The 14,345-nt window shown below is 36.4% G+C and overlaps 2 protein-coding genes across 5 annotated transcripts; one reads left to right on the top strand and one right to left on the bottom strand.

The window, feature by feature from the left end:
- The first annotated feature begins 1,277 nt into the window (after nucleotides 1–1,277).
- On the top strand, nucleotides 1,278–10,871 carry LOC140793925 (uncharacterized). 4 transcript variants are annotated; one of them, XM_073145703.1, is made up of 11 exons: nucleotides 1,278–1,773; nucleotides 1,882–1,944; nucleotides 4,087–4,228; nucleotides 4,314–4,607; nucleotides 4,699–4,852; nucleotides 4,925–5,902; nucleotides 5,994–6,232; nucleotides 6,317–6,390; nucleotides 7,364–7,469; nucleotides 10,446–10,474; nucleotides 10,591–10,871. In XM_073145703.1, exons 2-11 carry the CDS (start codon nucleotides 1,892–1,894, stop codon nucleotides 10,661–10,663), a joined length of 2,142 nt encoding a protein of 713 aa, XP_073001804.1. In that variant the 5' UTR covers nucleotides 1,278–1,773; nucleotides 1,882–1,891; the 3' UTR covers nucleotides 10,664–10,871. The 4 variants fall into 4 exon arrangements, 3 of the variants coding, with proteins under 3 accessions (XP_073001804.1, XP_073001820.1, XP_073001812.1); XR_012110036.1 differs by lacking the exon at nucleotides 6,317–6,390; XM_073145719.1 differs by lacking the exon at nucleotides 7,364–7,469.
- Nucleotides 10,872–12,116: 1,245 nt separating this feature from the next.
- Nucleotides 12,117–13,732, bottom strand: LOC140794653 (1-aminocyclopropane-1-carboxylate oxidase 1-like). The gene is made up of 4 exons (XM_073146778.1): nucleotides 13,512–13,732; nucleotides 13,186–13,415; nucleotides 12,740–13,073; nucleotides 12,117–12,649 (listed from the first exon to the last, which is right to left on the bottom strand). Exons 1-4 carry the CDS (start codon nucleotides 13,617–13,619, stop codon nucleotides 12,362–12,364), a joined length of 960 nt encoding a protein of 319 aa, XP_073002879.1. The 5' UTR covers nucleotides 13,620–13,732; the 3' UTR covers nucleotides 12,117–12,361.
- Nucleotides 13,733–14,345: the final 613 nt, after the last annotated feature.

The following is a 14,345-nucleotide window of genomic DNA, read 5'->3' as shown; positions in this document are numbered from 1 at the left end:
ATTCCGTAGGACAGTAACTTGCATTATTTTTGAACCTAAGCATCTCTTTTAAATTGCTATATTATGGATGCCTCCATCTTGGTTACTAGGTGCAGAATAAAACCGTAGTATTTAACACGGTGATAGGCATTGTGTACACGTCACGAGGATGGAAAAGAGTTGATCACAAGTGGATATACTTTACGTTAAAAGGATATCCACGGTAAGTAGGTAAGTTAATGCAGCATATATCTCATTCTTGTTTTATCTTATATCTATAAAGTTGTAGGCTACTTTAATCTGCAATTAAGCTTACTGACCAGTGAGAAACTTGAAATTAGAAACAAAGAATTTAAGTCTTATTTATTCACCAATGGTTGTAATTGTTATCATTATTACTAGTAGTTTTTCTTTTAATCGATTACGAGCTCCTAAGCTATAGGCTAAACGAAATAACTACTAAATTTTAATATATAAATTGAACAACTCGTTTAATAATTTTAAAAATTAGATTAAAAAAATCTATAAAATATTAATATATGTGTGTCTATTGAAGGAATCAAACTCTTTGTTGAAAATTAATAAGACTCAATATTTTGGCCGGGTTTGATTACAGGTCTTCTTCATTCATATAGTGAAGAGGGTTTTCTACAATCTCTCGTAGCTTGGGACTTTCTTTTCTTGTTTCCTTCTTTCTCAATTCTTTTTTTTTTCTCCTTTAGTTTCATATTCTTCTTTCTCACCTCTTCCATTCCCCATGCTTTCCCCTCATTTTAGAGATATTTCTTCCTCAGTTTTTATCCTGCACTCTTTTACACCTATGTACCTGCTAGGATTGTGTTCTTCTTTGCAATTTATTTCGCCTTGGGCTTGACACTATGTTTTCAGTACTATAATGTTTTACAGTTGAACTAAATTAAAGCTTGTGTTGAAAGACTCCTACTCCCCCTCTCTATTTGTGTATAAATATGTACCTCCAGACTTTCCCTTAACAAAAAAACAATATTACAAAGGTGCAGTGGGTGGATTATTATTACCGGTAGTTATTGTATATTAAATGTTTCATACCTGCAAGCCATGTGCAGAGAGTTCTGGCTATGGATATGCTCGTATAATGCCCTTTTATAAGACCATGTCCACGTAAACGCGTTCCTGTCAGCCCCACGATCATCCACAACACCACACAGCCAATTGAGCATACGTGGCAAAAAAAGAGGAGGGGAAGGACCTACATGGCTACATTCTATGCGATAGCAAGCAACAATCAAATATGAATATATGATCTAACGGCGTCAAATAGCCTCTCCTTGCCTCTCTCCAATAACTCGCCGTTCCTGCCCGTCTCCCCCTTGGCGGACTACCGGATCCCGAGGAACTGTAACTCGAAATCCCTGCGGAGAGATGCGCGATGGATAACGTGACGTCGTTCTCGCGGTTCGTGACGAGGACGAGAGGCATATCGCACCGGCGAGCCTTGCAAGCAAAGCGAAGCCCCCATTAGTTATGATCCAGGAGAGAGAGAGAGAGAGGGAGGGGGTGGGGGGATAGAGAGAGAGAGAGAGAGAGAGAGAGAGAGAGAGAGAGAGAGAGAGAGAGAGAATAATTAATTCTCTCTGTTTCGGTCGCTCTCTTTCTCTTTAGAGCGGCTTTATTGCATTGTCATTAATCTTTTTCGGCGAATTGGGGGACGATTACCTCGAAATCCGTGCGGTGGGATTGGTATGAAGGTAGAGGGCATTGGATTCTGGATAAGTTTTTACTCTCGCTGCAGTCAATGGGGTTTCTTTGATCCGGGTACTGGTTTTGATTGCTGATTTGGTACTCGTTTTAGTTTAGTTTGTGCAGATTTGTTGAATTTGATTGTAAAGATGACTCTCTTTTCTTTTCTTCCTTTGACGACAGAGAGATCGCGATGGGGAGTGCCGAGAACCAGCACTTCTTTCCTCTTACCAGTTTGCAGATTGGGTATGTAGGACTTTTTGCTTCTTTGATTCAGTAATAATTTGAGGCTGCGTCGGTCAGGATTGCGTGTTTTATTGTTTCTTTGAATTCAAGCAGAGTAATGTTGCAATGGAACTTTTTCTTTTTTTTCATGAACAAGTAGGACGTAGTTAACGGGGTTTTGAGGAAAAAGGCAAGTATACCAACTTTAACGTCACACTGAACAAAGAAGCCGAATTGAAAGAGAAGTAGGGCCTTCAAGTATTGAGTATTTAAGTGCCTGATGTATATATAATTATCCGTGAAAAACAAACATTATAGTTATTGTTTATTGCAAATAGTATCCTTGTTATAAGCTTTCTCGCCATGCTGAAAGAAAATGGAGATGTTCTCTAGCAATACTCGTTTTTTATATTTCTCTTGCATAATTGAAATTTATCTTGTTGGAGATAGAGGGAGCATGATGATTTTTTGTGCGAATATATACCTTTCATCTATAAGTCAGAAGGGGTGGCTTACTGGGAGATACACAAATGGCAGATATAGTTGGTCCCTCATCTTTACTTTTTCTCCATCGAATTTCTCCCACAGAAGCTAGAAGTATTGCCTTTGGAGTCCCCATTGTTCTTAAATAGTAGGGTACATTTATTTGGAATATGAGGGTTAAATGATAGTTTGTAAAATTCCACTGAGTTAGATAAATGCAAGATTACTGCTAGATGAAAGGAGATCTAGAAGAGGACTCCCAGAATTCCATCTATTGAAAGAGAGGAGATAGCAGGACATGTAAAAGAGTTCTTCTAATTAAGGGTGATTCTCGACATTAACTGCAAGTTTAGTTAGGATGTTAAGAATCTGCAAAGAGTATGTGAAGGTTATGCCTTTGTCGGAAATTTGCTGTTTGTTATAGGCTTGAACGAGGCAGCAGATGGTCAGAGGTCTATGTGGAAGTTCTGCAAAATTAAAGATTATAAAATTATAAATGCTGAAGTTCTTATTATTTTTAATTTTCAGGGGACAAAGAGAAACTCTTATGTTACATGGTGTTCCTATGAGAGTAAGAATTACAGTGTAACTTAAAAGAAGATGAACATAGAAGGACACCATTCTTTTAATTTACAAGCACGGAGAATTTTGATGAAAACCATCCTATTGAAAGAAGTGGCTCGAGATTTTTATCAGTAAATGTGGCCTATTCTTATTTAGCCTTGTACTGCCTAAATGAATCAGTCAATTGCTATATCATACCTATTTACCTAAAGCACACATCAGACAATTGGAAATATGAGTATGGTTGTTGGGCAGACACATAAAAATTGATGTTTGACAGCTAACAAGCAATCCTGAAATTGGTTGTATCTTTTCTGTTTTTATCTTTGCCTTGTATGATTAAGGATATTCATCCTCGTGTTAATCCTAAGCTAAGAAACTCATGTGTATTTCAGACAAAGGAATCATCCTTTTTCATCTATCTTGGATACATAAAGAATATGTGTGTGCGTATACTCAAGAATATGAGCTTTGTTTTTTATATCAATTTAAAACTTTGTTACAGTCATGTCAATTAACCTTCAGCTTAACCATTTAGAAAACCAGAAGATTTTTGAAATTCAATATCTAGACCAGAAGACTTTAGAAATTGAGATAATAATTTCTGTCACCTGATGCATGGTTAATAATGTTGGAAATGCTAGTTTGCCAGTTGTACATGAGTAGCACGGTATATTATCCATGCTTCTCAAATTACCTGTGGAACAACATTTACCCTGATGTTCTGAAGAAAAAGGCATGTTATGATGCTTGACTAAATGTTTAGCAATGCACGTAGTCACAATTCTCATTATTAGCTGTAATATGATATAATTTTAGGAAACTCTTAACTTTTTTGCAAAATAATAATTTTTGCCTTATTACTATAATGAATTACTCTTTAACTCTATAAACGTTGAATTACCACTATGGAACTGTTGTTTAATACTTTAATTTCCTTTTGACTCTTTTGAGAAATCGTTCTAATTCTTGAATATTCAAGTTGATTATTGTTATGTTGGTTAAACCTGATATTCATGGAAATTTTTCTCAATCTTTGTTTTGTACTCTTCGTGCAGGAGATCCTCTGATAGGAAATGCATACATTTTATAACTTCTTTGATTTTGTACTTGCAGGGATTTGCAGTCCTATATTTCGCGGTTGACTCTTTTTTTGGTTCCTAAGAGTAAGAAGTTCCTTATCCTAGTTGACAACCGTCCATGGTCGATAGAGCAGGATACAAAACCTGCTCACGTGTGGCAATTGATGGTTACCAAGGTTACTTGAACACCTTCATATATCATGCACCTGTTATAAGAATGTGTTATTATGAACCCTCAATTTCTACTCTTTGCATATTCAGTCTAGGCTGTCTCCTTTCGCGAACACTAGAGCCAGGAGGAAGAGAAGTGAGAATGGAAAGAGGCTTGATTTCTCAAGTAGCCCCAGATCCATTCCGATGAAGAGAAACAAATTATCCAGATGGTACTCCTTGGTCGATGCTGCAATATATCGAAAGAAAACCTTGCTTCCAGTAGAGAAACTAAAGGGTTCTTTTTTATTAAATAAGGAGTTACATAGCACCTTATTTGGTTTTATTGTTTTTGAAGTAGAATGGGAACTTGTGCGTGGCATTAACTATGTGAATGAACTTCAGGTATACATCTCTGGAATTATGTCTTCCTGACAAAAATTTTGTAACTTGAAATATTAGTCATATGGTGCTTCACCTTTTGAGTTCCTTACAGACAGATACATCAATGGCTTTGGAGGCTAAGTTAATGAAAAGGTGGGAATTTGATAGTATTGAGCAAGCATCAACCTATATCTCTTCATGGTTTTTGGGAAGCCACTATGAGCGTCTTCTCTTACAAGAATATTTGGAAAGTATTAGTAGTACAGGTATCACTTTGTAACTTCCTCTTCTGTTTTTTTCATTTTGTGTTGAAAAGCACTAATATGCTGGCTTTACAGGGGTAAGATTTTATGATGCTCAGGAAGATATATTAACCCCTTGTGGAGCTAAGGTTGATACTAACAATTCCGGTTTTCATGAAGATAGTCATATTTATGGTCGTTCTGGTTCTATTAACTGCTCGGGAGGAATGACTCGTGCCATGAGCTCTCCCTACACACCGCCTCCTTCCTCTGGGCCTTACAAAAGAAGAAAGATAATGAAGTCCAACAAGGGCACTGAAGTTGATGAAGATAATGTGGAAGCTTATAGTGAAGTTGTAAGCTCACCAACATTTTCAGTATCCTCATCTTCCATGCTAAGCAGTGATAGTGAGAGCATGGGTCCAGTTTTTGAGGCTACAATCTACAAGGATGTTCTCATATTATTTAGATTTAATGATCATGATCTTCCATTTAAGCTGAAGGAAATAATTATGTCTGACTTGAGGCTGCTAACGTTACTGGAATATGGGCTTCCCTCCTGGGTCATTTTTCTTCAGTCATATCCTGTATTCTGCCAAATTTATCGTCCTTGGATGTGTCCTCTAGCAAGGGCCTTGTATGTGCTGATTTCCATTATCACTGTCCTTATAGGATTTTATGACTTATATAAGAATGTTCCACTATTAAAGGCAACTGCATCACGTTTGTTTGGACCCTTTTTTGACTGGATAGAAACTTGGGAAATGGTTTCAAGAATTAAATATTTGGGAACCATGCTTTTTCTGCATAATTTCGAGAAAGCTGTCAAGTGGTTCCTGATGATTACACGTGCTACTAAGACTGTCCTTTCAGTTTTGACTAAACCAGTTGCCGGTCCTATCATGGAGCTCGTGGAATTCATTCTTCCCTTTTGGAATTTGTGTGCTGAAATGGTAGACAACGTAAGTTCCATTATGTGGGTTGTTTTGGGATCTTCATGCAGCGTCATTATGGGCACACTGCAAGTTATCGTTTGGCCTTTCTGGCTTGTCTTTAGCACTGTATTGAATATAGGTATGTATCTTCCAACACTTCGATTTGTTCTAATTTTTCTTTGACAAATCCAGTCTTATGTGCTAATGCGTGGTTCTCTATTTGATGACAGCCACTTATTTTATATATCCTATACTCTCAGCCCTTTGGGAAATTTTAGTAGCACCAGTTCGACTTGTTCTTGCGCTAGCAAGTTTCATGGCAGGGTTTTTTGTCAACATCTATTACTTACTAAGGGAGACTTGGTCATCTATAAGTGTCATGTTTCAGATTACATCTGCATCTGAAGCATCAGTCAGTGCTTATGAAGCTTCCATCTGGAAATCACTTTGGAACGACATTTTCTCTCAGGTGATATAAGTTCATTAGTGACATTGTATGTAATAATCCATGCTTATCATCTTAGAGACCTCCTGCATGTTTTTCTCCCTCCAGATTTTCCGCGCAGTCCGAAGCATTTTGTATGGTTTTGTTGCATTCTTTGCGACCTGCAATAGACACCGCCTCAGGTAGAGCTGTAACTGTTTTAAAAAAAAAATTAAGGAAAAGAAATTTAATAGACATTTTTTTTATATGAGAACCGACATTCCTGAAACTAGGAAGACGTGCCTGGTTAACTAGATAGCTTGAGCGTATCCTTCATTTTCAATATGAATGTTGATTCTTCTACTTTTGTTCTTTACAATGACACTTTTTCCGAGCCAAATTTGTGTTTCTGAATAAACCAATATCATGCCTTCTGTTATTTTGTTAATAATTTATATTTTATATGAAGAACTGCTTTGATTTATTTGATTTAAAAAACAATATCTTAATAAGATGAACATGGCCAAAAACAAATTATTCATTCTCATGTATAGCAATGCTGTGATTGTGATATCACCAAGATTTAAAAAAAAAGTATTTTAAATCAAAATATGAAAGTAAGTTGTTAAGTGTCTCCATCTTTGCATGCAAATTAGGTAAGTGCATCTTATTTGCTGTTTCTTGGCATGCATATTTACATAGCATCTGCTAGGCTCAAGAATAAACTTACTATTAGTATGTAAGAAACTAAGAAAGTATTACTTTTTTGTGAACATCTTGTAGAATTAGTATATATGTACCCTCTAGGAACTACTAAAGCATATTTCTCCGTCTAACTAGAAATGCAGGTGAAAAAAGTAGATGCTCTTTTATGAATAAAAGCCACTCCGTTCTTGTTATGTTTACTCCATTTTAATAAAGAAGTTTTTCATGTCATATGCAAGTTCCATTTGTGCCAAATTGAATCTTTTGTGTAGTCGATAATTCTTTTCTCAACGAAGAAATGTTTGTGTGTTTCTTCATTCTTCTAGAATTTTGGTAATTTAACTCTTCCTTATCTTTTATCAATCATCAAGGCTTGCAAAAAGTGCTATTTCTTCTGCTTTTAGCCTTGTACATATTAGATTGTATCATGACAAATAATGAGCTATGATTTATTGGCCATTTTCATTGCAGCATCTATAATCATATTCGAGAATTTATCCACCGGATTTCTCATGCTACGCATGAAAAACTTTCAGAAGATAACTCGAGAGGAAGAATATATGCAAACCAAAATTCTGTAAGTTGGAGTGAATCACTTTATTTGTTGTTATTATAGTGCTAACTACAAATAGGGTTTTGAAACTCAGTATCGGGATCAAGATTAGCCATCAAAATAAACAATATGTATTGGTCGCCTCTATCAAATTAGATTATTTTTTAATTACATAAAATTCTAAAATATTATTTAAAAATATAGAAAAAGTGACATAAAATAAATAATAAATAAAAAAAATTAAGCATAAAGTCTAAAAACTAAAAAAATTACTCATTCAAAATCATGATAAATTTTAAGCTGGATTAGTAAATTTTCATACTCATAAATTACTATTGCAGAAGTGAGATAAAAAGATAGATATCTTTTTTCACTATTGTTCTGTAACAATACGAAAGGAAAAGTTAACGAGTGAGAAAAAGATAGAAAAAATTTAAAAAAAGGAAAAAATAAACATCCATCCAAGTTCATCAGAGTGTGGAGTAGTTGGAGGAGCTCGCCGAATTGATTGTCAAATAGGCTTGGTAAAATATGAGGGGTGGGAAAAGAGTGTGTGTGACAGATATAGAATAAAAACTGAAAATTTAGAATTAAAAAGAAGTGTAGCTATTTATCCCCAAGGTTGGATCCATTTTGGACCTGACTTAAATTTTTTTTAAAAAAAAACTTATTTCGATCAGTTTTGGCCAATATAGCAATATAGTCGAAACTGATCGATACACAACAGAAACCAGCCACTAGACTGGTTTCCTACCAAGATAAACTTTCTCGATCCTTTTGACTGATTTGAGACAAATTGGCCGAAATTGGGATCTAATCTACTAAGCACCATTAATTTTTCCATGTTGGACACTATTTTTATCCATTTATATAGTTTCAAGCATGAGTTGTTTAGCTCTTATTTAGAATGGAGGTTAATGTGTTTGTGCAAAGATTGACAAGGCGTGTTGACTAACACGCATACATACCAATCCATGCTTAGCCTTGTGTCGCTCATATCAAGCGATATGGGCAAAATAGCTAGCGACGCCCATTCATTTGAAATCCATTTACTTAAGACAAAGAGACCTACTTTTGGAAACACCTTTCCTGAACACAGCGGGAGAAAAAAAAAAGAAAGGAAGAGAAAAAGAGATCTACAAGAAACTTAGGAATTTTTTTCCAAATCCTATCCAAAGGTATAATTTCCTTTCGTTCTCTTAAATATTTCTTTTATTTTACAATTTAGAAATCAATTTAGCGTGCATAAATGATAGATTTAACTTAATTTTACTAATCCATCACTTCTAAGAGTCAGTTTACATAAATCTAACATTTGTAACAATCATTCTATATAGATATAATATTTTGATGCTAGATCTACAAAAATATTCTTCAAAATGTAGAATCTAAGGAAAATTTTGTTGTCCTCCAAATTTTGTTCAAATTAGAAAAAATTTGTGTAGGAACATATTAGATTAACTCCATTTGAGTATTTGATCATCTCTATCATTCTATGTTCAACTAGATATATACTTCAATATTGTTCTATAAATTATTAAACTATCATGAATTAATGAATATGTTCAACTATTCTATATGCTGAATTATATTTTTATGGCTTAATTATACTTTGCCCCCATATACGTTGACCCAGTATTACTTTATCTATCTTGTACTATAAAAGCGTACAAATACCTCCCTAGGTTTTTTGAAAATTACAACCCCTTAGGTAATGTTAACAGATACCCTAAAATTACTTTTTAATCCTTCTTTATTAGATAATAAAGTAAAATTTAAATCCTTTATACGCACAAATGCCACCTCTCCCAAGATTTATCTGTTACATCTTTCTCTCACCTCATCTACACCATAGAGATAAAAAAAGCTCCCTTCCTCTTCTCCTTCTCACTCTCCCCAACATGTTTCTAATCTCTTCCTTCCTCCATTCCCCTTTCTCCTCAAACTCGACTCCTCCCTGTTCCTCTATGGTTCATCCTTCTCCCTCTTCTCGCTCACCAAAACCCCATCTTTCTCTTTTTTAATTTCCCTCCTCTCTCCATCCAAGCCATGAAGAAGCTACAGGGCTGCGTTGTTTGTGCCATTAGCGATGAGATTGTCGTCGTTGAGGTGGTCCATGCATAATTGTCCAAAAATTGTTTCCCTCTTGGAAAATAAAATGGGTAACATAAGGAAGGAGATGAGGATAAAATTTTCTAAAAATTATTTTTTTAACTTTATGGAGGGTAATTTAGTATATTTGAAAAAATATATATATATATTGTTTACATGCTTGCCATGTGAGTTTTAACTTACGGAATGCTAACAGATAAGTTTAATTATAGCTTTTCAGAAGTCTAGAAAGGTATCTGTGTGCTTTAAAATACATGATGGTAAAGTGCTACCGAGTCAAAATACAGATGGGCAAAGTGTACTTTAGCCTATTTCTATTTTACTATTGCTATATTTTTAGTAAAATAGGTCATTTACCATAGTATTTAGTGATAAAAAACTCTAATATAGGTTTTATAAATATATGGGAACTTAATATGTCTATGGTTTCTAATAACATGTTAGAATCATGCTAAGAGGCGTGGCAGTGTGCAAGTGGTATACTAGAGCATGTCGATCGGCACAAACCATTCTAACAGAGTGCTGCCATGGGAAATATTAGTAGCACGACAATCCTTAGTTTTACGTATATCATCACACAATTATGGAGCGACAGAGGATCCTTGTTTTACATTTTGGTTGTATGCCAGAGAAGTCACAAATTTATTGTTTTGCCGCTTGTAAACCTAATCCAAATCTTGGTTCTGGCATCACGCCCCTTGAAGAACTAATGCATTGTGACTATCATTTTTCTGAATACCTGGTCAAATATATTACTACATTGGTCTTTAGCTCCTTGGATCATGCTTACAAGGACTAGTAAAATCTCAGTACGTTCTTGTTTTGTAGTTTCTTATTCATTCGTCTCTTGTTAATTTCTCTGATTTTACTTTTATTACTTTGGTACAGCTAGGAGAGTCTGAGAGGTTGACACCAAGGTAAGCTCCATATCTACTCTTCACAAATGATTGAGAACCAGTTTTCTCCAGCAAAAATAAAAGAAGAAAGAAAGAAAATTTGCAGAGGCTTATTAGGATGCTACATGTAATGGCAGGTATAGTCCGCGTTCTCAAGAGAAACTCATGAGAAGGCAAAGCAAGAGCAAGGACGTGGGGATTTACAGATGAAATACACCATTGCAGTAGTTACTGTTGACAAGTAGAAAAATTACATTTTTTCATTCTTTTTTCTCGGTTAGGTTTGAGACATCAAAAAACACTCCTTTTGTAAATATATATACGGGTATGCACATACCCACCATAGGTTCAGTTGTATCATTATAATTGGATATGCACTCACTATCATATGAAATATAGCCCAGAGTTGCATTACTCACTGCTAATGTTCTCAGCAATTAATTGTCGATTTATCATTCTGAATATTTAACAATATTGCTTGGAGAATATCCAGTATGCAAGCTCTTTAATGAACATATTTACATGATGCTGTGAAGGTTCAAATGAATAATCAATTGTCTGAGTGCACAACTTATTTTTCTTGAGAAAAAAGATTGTGGTGGTTTGCGATTGATGGTGGAGATGTTCAGTATATCTTTTTATCTATCATATAATTAATCTGCAAACTTATGATCTATAAATAATACTACTACTAATAATAATTGTACTACATTTTATGTTTATACTTTGTATGAGTTGTTAATAGATTGGTTACCATCGTTTCACCTCTAAGGTGACGACCAAAATATAAATCCAGAGGGCAAGCCAAATCCACTATATTGGCTTTACTTATGTTTGAGATGGCAATAGGTACGCTAATAGACGACGAGCATGGGACCTCTCCAATCACAAACGGATTCCAACCTAGCACTTGAAGTCACGGCTATTACAAAACCCGGACTTTGGATTCCTGTAATTATAGCCATTTCCACTATTCATTTGATGTTATACACTAAAAGGAATCATTCCAACTCCTACGATTTGTCTCATGCTTGATTGTGTGGATTACTTTCAACCACTGGAATTTGTCCCGTGCTCTGCTTCTCTTTCCGGTCCTCTGTTTGATGTCCTTGTAATCGTTTGCATATGTTATAGGATTTAACTGAGATCTCGTATCTTAGAGAAGATTTGCTCTGATATGATCCGTGACATGTAGCGTGCTTAATGTTAAATATTAAACTTTATATTTGTCTGTGCCTTGAAAGTTTGAATAAAAAAAGGAGCTCAGTAGAGCTGAATTTGTTTTCTTTTGCATTATTCTTTTAATAGATTAATTATAGTTTAGATAAAAGTGGTAAAAGTCCTCATTGATGTATACAGATTGACATGGCCAATTCTCTTTAAAAACAAAGCACAATGAGTTCAAATCCTCATAAACACACAGTGTGTATAAAAAATTTCCACTGTTGATCATCTCTTATACCTAACTCACTTGTAATAATCGTTGGGCCTAATAATTTCAATTTTAAGCCAAAAAACCGTGAGAACTATACAAATGAATGGTCTGCTGACCTACTCCCTTGCCGTATTTGTCCATTTTCCCGTTTCTAGGAGGCGAGATCTGACAGCGAGGGACAAATATAACGGGGAATAACTGTTGGGTTGTGCAAAATAGTACTTAGAATTTATATAGCACGAATTAACAAAGCTTTTTATTACCATTACATCATGCTACATCACACACTGACTTGATTAATTAATTAATAATCCACATAGTGCCCAGAAGCTTGGGGAAGGCAACCAACGTACCCTTATTTTCCCTTTAGCTACCGTAGTTACAGAGACATGGGCATCGGGCATCTTCCGAACTTCATAACATATATATAGGTAGCTACATAATATTGCAATTTATTATATATTCCATAGCCTTTAGGTAGCAATGGCTGGGGTACTAAGATTTTCCATAGCCTTCATCGTCTCAAACCTCGGCTCCTTAGCTTGAAACTTCTCCCGGATGTAGAGGCTCATGTAGTCCTGGAACACAAACTTGGGGTAGATCTCATTCTTCTCCTTGGCCTCCTCCTCCACCAAAGCCGGAGCCGGGAAGATGACGGCATCGCTCCCGGGGTTGTAGAACGAGGCGATGGACATCCTGTTTCCATCAGTCTGAGCCACCACTCGGTGCTCCACACTCTTATACTTCCCGTTGGTGATCACCTGCACGGTTTTCATTTAATTTTGAATGTAAGAGAAACCGCTCGCTCTGATATGATAGTATGTTAATTAGAAGACTTTAAAAAGACTCACCTCAAGTTGGTCACCGATGTTGATGACGATGGAGTGGCGCAAGGGGGGCACGTCGACCCACTCCCCGTCCTTGAGCAACTGGAGGCCACTTACCTTGTCGTCCTGGAAGAGGAGGATGATGCCGCCGGCGTCGGTATGGGCGCGAAGCCCCTTGACGAGGTCCGGCCGCGGACACGGCGGGTAGCTGCTCATCTTGGTGCCAAATGTTGGGCCCTTGGATCCGACAAATGCCTTCTTGAGGTAACCATTCTCCAACCCCAGATTTTCGCAGAGCAAGTCTAACAGCTTCTCGGCCAACTTCTCCAACTCTAATGCAAACTCTCTCATCACCTCTCTGTATTTGTTAATATGATTAATGTAATTAAATTTCCCATTTCTTATAATAATATTCTTATAATACAAGATATATGTGTGTGTGTATATATATATTTTACTATAAATGGTACCTGTAGTGGTCGTCAAGATCAGGTATCTCAGATAAGTTGGACTCGGGGAGATGGCGCAAATAGAAGGAACTTTCCCAGTCCAAGTTAGCCGTGTCGACTCCTTTCGAGCCATCCTCGAGTGTTTTGCTCGCGAACTCTTTGAACTTATTCTCCCGGCATTTCTTGTAGTGGTCCTTGGTCAACCTCTCCACCTCATCCATCAACTCATGAGGGATTCCATGGTTCAAAGTCTGCAAACTCGAAACTAAGTTAGTATATAGTAATATGAATCATACGACACATGATATTATATATATATGCGCTTGTTTTGGTATAATTAATATAACCTCAAAGAAGCCCCAGTTCTCACAAGCATCACGTAAGAGCTCCATAGCTGAGGCCCTCTCATCTCCCTCAAGCTTCTCCATGTCAAGAACTGGGAAGGAGTACGCCATCTTCCTCTTCCTCTTCTTTCTTCACTCTCTGATCTTATCTCTCTATCTGCGATGTGAGTGAGATGAGGTGGGCGATTATTGTGCAATTTATAGACGTGAAAGAAACCAACCTTGAGACGTATTGGACCCAATCTCCAAGCAATTAGGACCCAACAAGGGCCCCACCACTTTTGGCCAATTGTGACATTAGTCCTGCACTCTGCTCTCTCACGGGTGGGGACCGCAGTAGCTGCTTTATCTGGAATAGCTATTTTGGCGAGATTAGAGGAGTGATTGCTCTTCAGCAGTCACTTGTACTGCACTATGCATCGCTTGGGCTGTTCCTTTTGGAATAGGGGTGTGGATAGAGATCGCAAAGTCCCTCGCAAGAAAATGTTAATATCTTAAAGACTGTATAAATGAAAGACAAAAGCTTGACGATAAAGAGTTTCATAACTTGATATATAATACTTTGAGCATTGTGAGCTGTTTTGTTTTGTTGTTCATATATATCTCAAAAAACGGTTCTGTGAGTTGGGATAACAAAATTAAACCGTAGTAAATAAAGAGATAATTAACCTGTTTGACTTTAAAATGGCAATCGTTTTATGCTTAAAATGCTAATATTAATTGGAGCGCTTTCAAAATCCAGGAGGCTCCATTCCATGCAGTACTCATGGATATGGGCCGATCCTAATGAAACTATATAGTGGCTATAGAAGATCTACACTTGACAGGTGTGTTCGT

Source organism: Typha latifolia, chromosome 1 (genome assembly GCF_019914945.1).
Source record: "Typha latifolia isolate L0001 chromosome 1, TyphaL0001v2, whole genome shotgun sequence".
Classification (NCBI taxonomy): domain Eukaryota; kingdom Viridiplantae; phylum Streptophyta; class Magnoliopsida; order Poales; family Typhaceae; genus Typha; species Typha latifolia.
The sequence above is the reverse complement of the archived record's forward strand: the minus strand, read 5'-3'. Positions and strand labels throughout refer to the sequence as shown.

Coding starts and splice junctions, on each gene's coding strand:
- LOC140793925 (XM_073145703.1), top strand. CDS start 1,892: ATGGGGAGTGCCGAGAACCAGCACTTCTTTCCTCTTACCAGTTTGCAG. Junction 1,945..4,086: donor CTTACCAGTTTGCAGATTGG/GTATGTAGGACT, acceptor TTGTACTTGCAG/GGATTTGCAGTCCTATATTT. Junction 4,853..4,924: donor GGAAAGTATTAGTAGTACAG/GTATCACTTTGT, acceptor CTGGCTTTACAG/GGGTAAGATTTTATGATGCT.
- LOC140794653 (XM_073146778.1), bottom strand. CDS start 13,619: ATGGCGTACTCCTTCCCAGTTCTTGACATGGAGAAGCTTGAGGGAGAT. Junction 13,416..13,511: donor AGAACTGGGGCTTCTTTGAG/GTTATATTAATT, acceptor TCGAGTTTGCAG/ACTTTGAACCATGGAATCCC. Junction 12,650..12,739: donor ACATCGGTGACCAACTTGAG/GTGAGTCTTTTT, acceptor AAAACCGTGCAG/GTGATCACCAACGGGAAGTA.